The following is a 13,264-nucleotide window of genomic DNA, read 5'->3' as shown; positions in this document are numbered from 1 at the left end:
TTGGGCTCTGACTCAGGCCCTCCCATCCCATCCCAGGTGCAGTAGCTGTGCTCTGGTGCACATTACCTGGCCCCCCAAGTGGTGGAAAGCTGGACCCCCTCCACTGGTGAAAACTAATTGCCGGGGTTTTTTTGGTTTTTTGTCCCCATCACAGTGATGAATGTGTGAGGTCTCGGGAGCATAGGGCTTGGACCCAGAGGCAGCTGAGGAGCCAGCAGGTCACCCCCAGGCTCCTGGGCAGCGTTCCCCAGGCAAGAGCAGCCTGTTCCTATGTGCCATGGGCCCTGCAACGGGCTTGGTGTGGGCACGGGGGGCTCCTTCCTCCCAGAGGGGTCAGCTGGCGATGGGAGCTGCAGGGCTGGAAGCTCTTTGCAGCCTGCACGTGTGTTCAATCCTGGCTGTGGCCACGTCCGCACTGGGCTGTCACATCTGTCTGCATCCCACTCCGCTGACAGCACATTGCGGCGGGGGGGCTGTGCTGGGCAGGGGGTAATGCCCTCTGCGGGTCTCATTTATTTGTGATTTGCATATGCCAATGAGGGCAGCACTGAAGCTGGTCTCTATGGAGCTGCTGCCTGCTCCAATCATGCTGGGCAGGGCTTGCAAAGCAGGGCCAGGAGCGCCCGTGTCCACCATGGGAAACAGTGTCTGCTGCGAGCACATGGCACCCTCCCTGCTACAGGCTTCCCCTGCAGTGCCCAGGCACGGGGCTGTCCCATCCCATCCAGTCCCAGGCAGACCCCGGTGATGCAGGGCAGGGGAGGCGGGGGCAGGACCTGATGCTGTGGGGAGACAGGTTCCTCCTGCCCTGTCCCTCCTCCTGCCCTGTGGAGTTATGGGATCCCACAGCACCCAGACTGCCCATGGGGGTTGCGCTAAGGGGTCACGGCAGGGTGGGAGTGTTTGGGCCCTGGACCCCACCTGTCCCGCAGGATCTACCTGGTGCTCCATCCTCTGCCCAACTCCTCCCCTCCCCCTGGGGCCTCCATCCACCCCACTCCGTCTCCCCCAGACCTGTATGTGCAGGGAGCTGCTCTCCAGCCTTTCCCACTGCATTCATGGCCGGGTGCTTGTGTGTGGGCGTGCGAGTGCTCTGGTACCCCTTGCATCTGGCTCCCACCATCCCCTTGCACACTTGAACCTGCCCGCCTGCAAAAGGAAAGCACAGTTTCCTGATCCCTCTAGACACTGAATTTGGGACAAATGTCACGGGTCATACAGCCCAGGACTGGGATTTGAGGTTCCTATTTGGGCACTGTCCCACCCAATCAGGGAGCAGGGGCCACCCTAACTGCAGGGCTGGGGGAGGAGGGAGCAGCTGTTGGGCTGGGGAATGGGTGGAGAGCTGTGGCTCCGCTGCGTCTCCAGCCAGCTGGGTGCCACATCTTGCACTGGGGCTGGAGGGGAAGGGAGGACGGCTCCAAGACTGCTGGGAGTTGGGGTGGGCAGGATCATCAGGGCCAGGAAGACCTGGAGCTGGGAAAGGTGCCGGTCCCGAGTGTCGAATCCATGGCCAGATTTCTGCTGTCTCCTTTCCCACAGGTGCTCCTGGAAACTGGACACTGCCCACAGGCGCCGTGCACGAGCGTAGAAAGAGATTCTGTGATTCTATGAACCCAGGAGGTCTGCAGGCAGGGGCTGAGGGTGCAGAAGTCCCTCATGTCGTCCAGATCAGAGCCGGTCCAGCTCCAAGACCTGTGGGGGCAGGATGCGATGCAGGCCATGCAGCCCCCTTGTGAGGCCGAGCTGCCCTCCGTGACCCCAGCGCTGGCACCGCGGGATGAGCTCCCCACCCCAGAGCCCTGGCGCCAGCTCTTCCGTGGCCTGCGCTACCGCGAAGCCGAGGGCCCGCAGAAGATTTGCAGCCGGCTGCGGGAGCTCTGCCGGCGCTGGCTGGAGCCCCAGCACCGCAGCAAGGAGCAGATGCTGGAGCTGGTGGTGCTGGAGCAGTTCCTGGCCATCCTGCCCCAGGAGATGCAGAGCTGGGCGTACAGGTGCCGCATGGAGACCTGCACCCAGGCCGTGGCCCTGGCCGAGGGGTTTCAGCTGGGGCAAGCGGAGGACGAGAAGCTCCAGGTGAGAGTGTTTGTTTGGTCCCATCTGCACCTCCATGTGTTTGGGGGATGTTGCCTCCCAGGTCCCAGCTCCCCAGTGACATTTATCTCATCAGCAGCTCACGGTGCGTGTGGAGGTCGAGGAGGTGTCCTCAGACAAGATGCAGCCCCCTGGGGCCCTGCCGGAGCCTGGTGGCTCCTGGGTGGAGCAGCCGAAGGCCCATGGTGAGGACAGGCCTCTGGAGGAGGCAGGAGATAGGGAAACCCCAGGGCCCGAGAATGAGCTGCCTCATGTCGCCAAAGAGGAGCCCCCGCCCAACCCAGAGCCAGGTCCTCACCAGCCTTTTTGATGTACAAGGTTAACCTGGGCTTAACACCCAAAGAGTACCAGTTACCTCCCTACACCCCCCGCCATTATTAATGTTGGCTCCTGGGTTTAGGCCAGTTGATTTTGGGGGACAACTAAGTAGAAAACAGAGATGGGAGTGGGGTCACAGGCTCCAGACAGGTGCTGCAAGTGGGGACAGCGAGCGGAGCGGACAGTAGCCGGTGGCTCCTGAACGAGTGCAAGCAGCCAGGGGCAGGTGAGGTGCAGGATGAAGTCCTGGCGTGCAGTTAGGAGCCTGAGTGCCTGTGCTGGGGTTGGGGCGAGCGGCTCCAATGCCTGCCCCTGCCCGGGACAGGGCCGCAAGGTTTGTAGCTGTGTGGCTGGGGTGGGGCAGGGCTCTGGTCCCAGTGGGTGGTCCCAGGCCCAGGCTGTTTCTCACTGCCTGCGCCGCTCCTCTCAGAAAGATGCTTCAGGTGACTGGCTCTTGCCGTGCTGCCACGGTCACAACCAGTGATCGAATTGCTGTTCTCAGGTCAGTGTTGTAATAATATCAATCAATAAGAGGCTGGTGCCGGTGATGCGGACATGAGAGTCCCCAGTGGCCTCTGGCTGGTCCAAGTGCAGTTAACCCAGGCCTCCATCCTGCTACAGGTCCCCGGGACAGGGGAGACCTGGGACATGTCGGCATGTGGAGGGTCCCCAGGTGGGTGCCTTGGACCAGACCCTTCCCCAGGCGAGGTGAGGAGTGGTGGGTCTCCCCCTTCCAGGGGCAGGAGGCCCGTCCCCTAGCGTAGAAATCTCTCTGCCAGAACAGTTTGATGGGTCCGTGCTCCAACAGGTCGGTGGCTCTTGTTCTCCCGGTGCCCTGGAAGCATTTCACGCGTCATAGAGTAGACTGACCCTCCATTTCACGCCCACCCTGCCCCAACATGTGGACGTGACCCAGCACCAGCATCCCTGCAGATCCTTTCCCAGGGAGCGATGCCATGATGCCGTGATCACCACGGGCGCTGGGGCAGTTCTAGAGGCTCATTTCCAGTCTCTTGCCTGTGGGACAATGAGTCTCCCATCTCCCCGCTCTTCCACACACTGTAGCCTCCAGCTCCCTTCATCCCAGGCCAGTCCAGGAGACGAGCAGAGCTTTCCCCGTGCCACCACCCCAGGGCTAACCTGTGCACTCTCTTACCCACCCACAGGTGCCAGGACCTTGAGCCAAGCAGATCAGCAGCCTCCCGAGGCAGGAGCAGTCAACCTGGAGCTACAGAGACCCTCCGCAGGGAGACGGGGACAGAGCGGCTCCCTGACACCTGGGCCGGGCCAGCTGCAGGAGGGGCAGGGCAGGCCGGGGAAGCAGGGGGAGAGCATGGAGGTGAGCAGGGCACCGACTCGAGGTGGGGGTGGGAGTGCAGCTGGGGCAGAGCCCAGGAGGAGCCAGGGGTGCTGTCAAGAGTTTGGGAGAGACCTGAAGAGTGACGGGGGTACTGGCACGGGAAGGCCTGGTCAGAGTCCACCAGCCTGCACCAGGCAGCCCGGGGCAGTGGTTTCTACAGCTAAGCCCAGCAAGTCCTCTCCCCCTGGCTAGGAGTGGGGAGCACAGAGGGGCTCTGCAGCCGATGCCAGCAGGGTCCCCCCAGCACATCAGTTTGGCAGGAGTACGCAGCACACCTGGCTGCTAATTATCCGTGTTGGGGTGAGGGGAGGCAGAAGCTGGGATGATTTGCAGCTTACAAATTAACTGAATCAGAGGCACAGCACAGGTTTTTTCGATTCCACACTCATTTCATAGGCGTAGACATAGACGTTAGGGGCTGGAAGGCACCTTGGAAGATCATCGAGTCCAGCCCCCTGTCCAAAGGGCAGGAAGTCAGCTGGGGTCATAGGATCCCAGCAAGATAAGCATCCAATTTGCTTTTGAAGGTGTTCAATGTAGGTGTTTGAATCACCTCTGATGGCAGTCTGTTCCAGATATTGGGGGCTTGGACAGTAAAGAAATTCTTCCTTATGTCCAGCCTGAAACGGTCTCACAGTAGTTTATAACTGTTTGATCTCGTCATCCCGTGGGGCGCTCTGATGAGCAAACGTTCCCCCAGATCCTGGTGGTCACCCCTGATAAACTTATAGGTGGCCACCAGATGACCCCGAGCCTGCGCTTTTCCAGGCTAAAGAGTCCCATGGCTCTCAGCCTGTCATCGTAAGGTCTGTTTTCCTGACCTCTGATCATGCGCGTGGCTCTCCTCTGGACTCTCTCAAGCTTCTCCACATCCTTTTTGAATTGTGGAGCCCAAAACTGGACGCAGTACTCCAGCTGCGGCCTCACCAAAGCTGAGTACAAGGAGAGAATGACGACCTGGGATTTGCTTGAGAATCACCTGTCGATTCAAGCCAGCGTTTTGCTCACTTTACTAGCCGCAGCATCGCATTGCAGGCTCATGTTCATCTTGTGGTCAGTGATGACCCCCAAGTCTCTTTCTTCCCTAGTGCTAGCCAGCGTAGCACTGCCGAGCCTATAAAGATGCTGCAGGTGTTTCTTCCCAAGGTGGAGAGCCTTGCATTTTTCAGTGTTAAACACCATCAGGTTCTCGTTCGCCCATTTGCTGAACCTGTCCAGGTCAGCCTGGATCACGCACCTGTTTTCTAGCATGGATGGTTTGCCCCAGAGTTTGGTGTCATCGGCAAATTTGGCTAGTCTGCTTCTGACTCCATTGTCCACATCGTTAATAAAGATGTTGAACAGTATGGGTCAAAGGACAGAGCCTTGAGGGACCCCACTGGTCACAGGGCACCACGGTGAGTGACTACCATCAATCACAACCCTCTGGGTCCAACCACAGAGCCAATTTCCCAGCCAGCGGATCGTGGTGGAGCCAAGGCCACAACTGGCCAGTTTCGCCAAGAGGTGATCGTGGGATACCAGATCAAAGGCTTTTTCGAAGTCAAGATATATGACAACAATCTCTTCTCCCTTGTCCAGGTGATAGGTACCTGGTCATAGAAGGAAATGAGATTGGTCAAGCAAGACCTTCCTGCAACAAAGCCATGCCGGCTATCCCTCAGGACATTGGTGTCGGCCAGTCCATTAAAAATGGCCTCTTCAATAAACTTTTGTAAGCTCTTCCCTGGGATAGAGGTCAGGCTGATGGGCCTCTAGTTAGCCAGATCCACTTTCCTCCCTTTCTTCAAGATAGGCACCACATTGGCCTTCTTCCAGTCTTCGGGCACTGTGGCAGAATGCCACCTTTGTTTCTCCCCCAAATCTCTGTGCTGTGACAATGTGATTAGGGTGAGCCGGGCAGAGGAGACACACCCTTACCCTATCTCTGTAGGTAATCTGAGCTGGCTGCAGTCCTGAGAGAAGGGGAAACCTGCTCTCTCTGCCTCGTGACTGGTATCAGCTACCTGCGGGAGGGGATTCTACCTGGAGGGGCTGGAGTCTGCCCAGCAACTAGTGATGTATTTCAAATTGGTTGGCCGACAGCCAACCGGAGCTGGCCTCCACTTGCCCAGGTGAATGAGGTCACAGGCGATATATAAGTTAAGATTGCCCAGGAGGAGAAGCAGCAGCCATGCAGGGGATTCAGAGGAGCTTTACCGTCTGAAACTGGCTCTCTCCCCCAAAACTCACAAACTAGGAACTACCACCAGGCTAGCGTATGGGATCTCCGCCAGCCTCTGGAGGATGCTTGTGAGTAAGCTACTCGAGATCTGGATAGATATCTAGCTGGGAGTAACTCAGATGCGTGATCAAAAGGCTACCTCAGCCGCACTGTTTGCTCTTTAGGATTTCTATGATGTTGCTGAATCTTGTACCCTATCTTCACCCTGTGGCGGGATGCCGGGCTAGCGGTTCCGGCACCGCTTAGGGGAGCCGCGGACTTTGCAAGGCTGTGCGAGCGCGCGGCTTGTGGGGCGGGATTGGAGGTAGCTTTATAGCCGCCCTCGAGGTTCGCCAAGTTGGCACAAGTAGACGACTAAGAGTCAGTGGTTAGTTATCTTAACAAGTCCGTTGGTTCACGAGGTTCCAGAGCCAGCCCTTGCTCTCCAACAGTGGAACTTGTCCAAAGCTAGGTGCGGCTGCCGGCTCCGTAGTCCCAGAACTGGTCAACGGCTCATTGCAATGGGATGTTAGTAGTAGAAGTTATTACAGAGTAGATATAAGGTAAAACAAAAAGATTTTATTCACTCACCTGGCCTCACCCTCTTACAAGTCAGAGGGGAGGCCGGTCGGAACGAAGCTGCAGTAAATACAGGTATAATGAGCGTAGGTATGCTGTCTAAGCTACGACGAGAGGCAGTCGAGGAGTGGAGTCTCTGATGTTTCTTCAGTTACAGTATGCCAGATACAAAGGGGGTCTGTTCGTTCACGGGGTTCCAGAGCCAGCCCTTGCTCTCCAACAGTGGAGCTAGTCCAAAGCTGGGTGCGGCTGCCGGCTCCATAGTCCCAGAACTGGTCAACAGCTCGTGAATGGGATACAGAGTACAAAACCGTAAGATGGTGAATCGTTGTCAGTTGTCGGATTTTCGAGGCCTTTGTCTTCGCTGGGGTACGCCCAGATGGAGAGGCGGAGAACCAGTCTATAGGGTGATCGGGCCTATAGAGTTTTCCGGTCGTCGTCTCTGCTGTTTTCTGCCTCTTTGCCTCTTTATAGATGTTGGTTGGACTGCCTCTGTGACACTAACTATGATATAAGCTGAGCATACAGGGATAGGATAGTTTCTTTTACATAGTAATTGCTAGGCAGACTTTCTACATAAGTTTCATTTCTGCAAAAATAACACTTCTACATAAGAAATAAAATCTACAAAATGCACATGTATAGCTTAATGCCAACAGAGAAAATACAAAGCGCTCATTTAGCTTACTAGTTAAGACTTCAAGGTTACATAAATGTGAGAGTGCCGCGCGGCAGTTATACAGAAGAGAGACAAAAAAATAAAAGTTACACACCCTACCCCTGTAATCAATAAAGTTCTCCTTTATGACTGCTGTGGGAGACTTCTTGAGGGGTGGGACTAAATTATGCCCAAGACTTCCCTTAGGCCTGCAGACCAAGGGAGACTTTCTTTTTTTTGCCCCCGAGTTGGGGAAGTGCCCCAAGTGCCTGTACTGGGTCGAGTACCTGTAGGACTTTAGGCCTGTGTTTCCCTGAGGACACAGGGCCAAGAGAGAGTCCCTTCTCAGGGTGGTGGCGGCTATGTTACCCCCAGGCTAGCGAGTGTGCTCCAGGAAGGGGGTCAGCCAGAGGTGAGGCGCCCCTAGGGAGGCACTCGGAGCCTGAAAGTTGGTCGGACGCAGGTAGGTGGGTGACTCAATACAGGAGCGCCCCTCCCGGCCCGTCACAGGCACTACACCAGAGCACCAGGAGTTTTCAAAGACCCGTGCCAGGGGCTGGGCTATGACGCTCGCCAGCTCCTTGAGTACCCTGGGGTGCAGGTTGTCAGGGCCAGCTGAACTGAAGGTATCCAGCTTCTCAAGGTGTTCCTTCACGAGGTCAGCATTAATGTAGCGAATTTGATAAGTTGAAATTGAAGTCTGTGCACAGACCAAACTATTAAAAAGAGTCTTTTGAATACCACGTGCAGGGTACTGTGGCAGGCCAGTAGGGGGCGCACCTGAGTTGAGCCGCCCACCTCCTTCCAGCCAGACTGTTTGCTCTTTAGGATTTCTAGGATATTGCTCAATCTTGTACCCTATTTTCACCCTACCCCTGTAACCAATAAAGTCCTCCTTTGTGACCAGTGTGGGAGACTTATTAAGGGGTGGGCCTAAATTATGCCTAAGAAACCCCTTAGGTCTGCGGACTAAGAGAGACTTTACTTTTTGCCCCCTTGACTTGGGGAAGTGCCCCAAGTGCCTGTACTGGGTCGAGTACCCGTCGGACTATTAGGCCTGTGTTTCCCCGAGGACACAGGGCTGGGAGTGAGTCCGTTCTTCGGTTGGTGGCGGCAACGTTACCCCCAGGCTAGCGTATGTGCTCCAGGAAGGGTCCAGCCAGACGTAAAGCGCCCCTAGGGAGGCATTCGGAGCCTGGAAAGTGCCCGGGCGCAGGGAGGTGGGTGGCTCAACGAAGGAGCGCCCGCTACTGGCCCGCCACACCCTGCCTGTCATGGCTAAGCATGCACAGCGCTGTAGTGCAGAGCGAGTGCAGACAGGGCGGGGGGCAGCTGGGGCAGCAGACACTGATGGTGTAACGCTTGTGCCTGCAGCTCCGGGAGGCGTTTGAGGACGTGGCAGTGTATTTCACACGGGAGCAGTGGGAGCTGCTGGAAGAGGAAGACAAGGGGCTTTACCGGGACCAGATGCTGAGGAACTACCGAGCCCTCGTTTCCCTGGGTAAAGCTCTGGTTCTTGCTTTGCCCTGGAGCCATGTGAGCTCTGAAGCGGTGTTGTCTTCTCCCTGGTTTTAACGGTCCCATCCTCATGAATGTTTGGCCGGTGGCTGAAATCCCTTTGCTCCGCACTGCTCTGTCCATGATCAGACCTCTCACATTTCATACTTGTGCACGTGCCTCCTTCATGTGATGCAGCCGCCTTCCTTGGAGTCTTCCCCCTTGATAACATGATTTCCCTTTGCCTTCTCACCGTGATCAAATCGTGTGCCATTCATTGTGCCTCAAAGTGCACTAACAGCTGTTCCTTGGGCAGTTATCCTGAGCTCCTCCCTCTCTTGCCTAGTGTGTCCTGTCCAAACTCATTTCCACCCATGTGCCTGGAATTGCACTGGTGTTTGCCTTCCTGTGACCATCTGTCCACTGCCTGGATGAAAAGGACCATCCTCTTCCCCCTGCTATGTCTTCCCTTTCAGCCTAAATGTCTGTCCTCCCTTGTCCGTCAAGTCCTTAGTGTAATCCCTGAGTTCATTGGCTCCTTTCCCCAAATTTCAGTTGCTTATTCTCCATCCAGTACTAGTGGATAAAATCTCCTTAACCACTGCCCAAGCAGGATATCGAGGCCCCGCCCCTGACTTAATCCGCCGCATCCAGCGAGGAGAGGTGGAGCTCTGGGTCTGTGGTGATGAGGACTGTGGGGAAATCTGGAGGTCGGAGGACCTGCGGTCAGGTGAGTTGTGGCTGTCTCCTCCACCCAGATCCCCTCTCCCAAATGCTCCGTGCCCAGGGTGAAAGGGAGCCTGGAAACTGCAGACCTCCCTGTGCTGCCATCCCCGGTGCTGACCTCAAAGAGCTTATGCTGTCGTGTGTGCAGACAGGTGTTGTTCCACGCCCTGCAATTCAAACTGTGGAAACGGTTACCAACAGGATTGTTTTTGCCAAAGACCCCCATGTTTGACGTGGCCCCTTGCTGATTTCATATCCAGTGAACTCTAAGAGTAATTATTCCAAGTTTTGTCCCTGTAATACGACCTGACAAGCGGCTCCATTAGACATTACAGCAGAGACCTTTGGTGGTGCCGGCCTTGTGTCCTGCGCTGGGTGTGGGAGATGTTTGTTTCTGGATTTCCTGCTGTCCACGTAGAAATTGCACGACCGTCCCCCCAACTCCCCAGAGTGAGAGCATGCACACAACACCCTCTTACTTTGTTTGTCCACTACATCAATAACTTTCTCATGCCCTGGCCCTGCCTCTGCTGCAGCGCCTTCACCAATTCCCCTCTTTGCAGCTTCAGAGGCTGCTTTTTAGCAGTCTTTTCTGCTTCAAGTGACAGCTGCTGCAAGGTGTACCATGCCACATACCGTTCCTCCTTGGCTTGCACCAAAGGCTTTCTGTTGGGGATAGCTCCCCCTATCCTTTTTTCAGCAAAAAGTAACCCACAGGGTAGTGGGAGCCAAGGTGTGCAGGTGCTCTGCACTCACCTTTCTCAGAGTGGCAACAAGTGGCATTTTGTAGAGACTGCCGTGCCACAAGTAGCTCCACCTCACTAACCAGTCCCAGGAGGGTGTAGTTTTCAGGCCCTACACAGGACTAATTTTTAGGCTCTTGTGCCCTGGTTATCTTCACCCTTCATAGGCACAGTCTCTCATTACAGGGATATTTGCCTCCCGCAGCCCTTCTTGTTAGACAAGAGAGAGGCTGGGGCTGTCCCTCGTGTCTCCTGGTCTGGTTGACCTGGAGCACCGGACGTGTGTAATCGTGGGCTCGAGCTGCATGAAGTGGGTCGGTGGAGTAGGTGGGATTCAGAAGGTTTCATGTTGTGGGAGGAAGTGAATCCCTCACTGTTTGCCCCAGAATCTGTCCTGTGTGGTTTCCTCTCTGGGGCCCCGAGTGCCACAAAGCCTGAGGCTCAGCCCAGCGTCCATGTGCGGGTTCATGCCAAGGCCTTCGTCCCAGTGCAGACTCCTGTGGTGTGTAGGCTGCCTGGCATTCGTTAGCAGAGGAAAGCACCATTGGCTCATTCCCTGCATCAGTCACTGCTGCAGAAACAGGTAGGAAGGTGATCGCTGCTCTCAATCCTATACTCCCAGAACATTTCTTGGAGGGGTAATGCATGAAACACGATGGGTTTTGCTACCAAGCAGTGTAAGGCAGTGCTCCCCCCACACTCCCGACTGGTGACAAGCCCCAGAAATGCACCCCGAGGCTGTTCACCCCTATACCCAGATGCGTCTTACAGTACTCCCAGAGATCAATGGGAACCATTGCAGATGGGTCTGACCAAAGCAGTGGGGCTTCTGGAGCGTGTCAGCCCAGTCAGGTTGGGGGCTCAGCACCATCTCCCCCTAGAAGCACCAGCGCTGTGAGATACAGCAGCCCTTGGAGAGCCTCATTTTTCCTTTTAGCAGGTCCTCCTGCTCTCATCCTCAGCCTGTTAAAACATGAACCTGTTCAGGTACAGTACAAACCCACATATCCCACGTGTTTCTTGGAGCAGGGCCTGAGGAGATGGGGCCGAGAGCTGGGCCAGAAACCTTGAGAGTCTGCCTTTTAACTCCACTGAGTAGGGAAGATGAGACGGCACAGGGACCTGGCACTGCCTTACCCCCGGCACTTGGGCCTTTGGCCAGAAGACCTAGTTTTCTTGAGGAAAGACAAGTGCCAAGACCTGTCCTGCTCTGAGGCCCATTCCAGCAGAAGGAATACCAGTGCTTCCCCTTGGCAGCAGGGCAGGAACTAATCTGGTGTTTCTTCCTCCCATGCAGGACATGCCAGGTTGCTGAGCAGAACTGAGGAGCAGGCTCCTGAGGAAGGGCCTGGAAAGCTGGAGCCACCATGGGCTTCCCTGGGGAGTATGGGTGAGGTGGCTTCCCTTAGCCCAGTGAACAACCAATGGCTACAAGGGTCAGGGCATGCCCCAAAAGCACGAGAAAGTAGCAGTGAACACACTCCCATCTCTAGTTAGGCATGGGAGTGAAGAAGGGAAAGAAGACAGAAAAAGCCCAATGTGCAGGGACGAACATGTCATGCTGAGACACCTGAAGAGGCAGAAAGCAAAGCTCCACTGGAGAGAGACACTGCATGCAAACCAAGGCAGTGTGGGGGAGCTCAGTGGGAAGCAGGAGCACACTACCAAGCCCAGGGGGAGAGACCACCCCTGCCCTCAATGCAGGAAAACGTTTTAGCTGCCCCTCCCTCCTGGCTCTGCACAAGAGAAGGCATGCTGGGGAGAAGCCCCATGTATGCGCCACGTGTGGGAAGAGCTTCACCTGCCTCTCGACCCTGGCTGCTCACCACCAGATCCATTCTGCACAGCTCCCCCACCGCTTCACCAAAAGGGGGAAGAGCTTTGTGCGCAGCTTGGCACTGCTCAAAACCCAGGAACTGCACAGGAAGAAGTGTCAGTATCGTTGTGTCACATGTGGTAAGACCTTCACCCATTTCTTCTCCCTGGCTCAGCACCGGCGCATGCACTTGGGAAGGAAGACGCACCGCTGCACCGAGTGCAGGAAGAACTTCATCAGCTGGCAAGGCCTGTCCCAGCACCGGTGTGTGCAGAGGAGGCAGCAGCCACACTGCTGCACTAAATGTGGGAAGAAGTTAAGGCAGCCCTCCAGCCTGGCCAGGCACAGGTGTATGCCCACAGAGAAGCCACATCAGTGCTCTGTGTGTGGGAAGAGCTTCATCTCCCCTTCCAAGCTGGCCCAACACCAGGTTATCCATACAGGAGATAAGCCATATCGGTGCTCTACATGTGGGAAGAGCTTCACCCAGTCCTCCACACTGGCCCGGCACCAGCGCACCCACACAGGGGAGAAGCCACATCAGTGCTCTGAGTGTGGGAAGAGCTTCAGTAATGCCTGCAACCTGGCACGGCACCAGCGCATCCATACAGGGGAGAAGGCATATCAGTGCTCTGAGTGTGGGAAGAGCTTCACTCGCTCCTTCAGCCTGTCCTACCACCAGCACATCCACACAGGGGAGAAGCCACATCACTGCTCTGTGTGTGGGAAGAGCTTCACCCATTATACGAACATGATTTGGCACCAGCGCACCCACACAGGGTATAAGCCATATCAGTGCTGTACCTGTGGGAAGAGCTTCACCCAGTCCTCCACCCTGGCCAAGCACCAGCGCACCCACACAGGGGAGAAGCCATATCAGTGCTCTGAGTGTGGTAAGAGCTTCGGTTATTCCTCCGCAGTAGCCCGGCACCAGCGCATCCACACAGGGGAGAAGCCATATCAGTGCTCTGAGTGTGGGAAGAGCTTCAGTGATTCCTCCAACCTGTCCAGCCACCAGCATGTCCACACAGGGGAGAAGCCATACCAGTGCTCTGAGTGTGGGAAGAGCTTCAGTTATTCCTCCAATCTGGCCCAGCATCAGCGCATTCACACGGGGGAGAAGCCATATCAGTGCTCTGAGTGTGGGAAGAGCTTCAGTTATTCCTCCTCCCTAGCCAAGCACAAGCACACTCACATTGGAGAGAAGCCATATCAGTGCTCCAAGTGTGGAAAGAGCTTCAGTTATTCCTCCAGTCTAGCCCAGCACCAG

The 13,264-nt window shown here is 56.0% G+C and overlaps 1 protein-coding gene across 1 annotated transcript; it reads left to right on the top strand.

Annotated features, from left to right (window-relative positions):
• Positions 1-30: 30 nt before the first annotated feature.
• Positions 31-13,261, top strand: LOC149851671 (uncharacterized; the record flags this gene model as incomplete). The annotated part of the gene is given in 9 exon segments (XM_090030507.1): positions 31-251; positions 1,543-2,076; positions 2,174-2,279; positions 3,579-3,751; positions 8,587-8,713; positions 9,323-9,439; positions 11,476-11,632; positions 11,634-11,889; positions 11,891-13,261. Coding segments are annotated over 8 exon segments (2,724 nt in total), but the record flags the coding sequence as incomplete, so codon positions are not given.
• Positions 13,262-13,264: the final 3 nt, after the last annotated feature.

Source organism: Crocodylus siamensis, unplaced genomic scaffold (genome assembly GCF_052110815.1).
Source record: "Crocodylus siamensis isolate JL-2025a unplaced genomic scaffold, ASM5211081v1 HiC_scaffold_539, whole genome shotgun sequence".
In the NCBI taxonomy this organism is placed as follows: Eukaryota; Metazoa; Chordata; order Crocodylia; family Crocodylidae; genus Crocodylus; species Crocodylus siamensis.
Note: the sequence above shows the minus strand (reverse complement) of the source record. Positions and strands in the feature narration are given on the sequence as shown.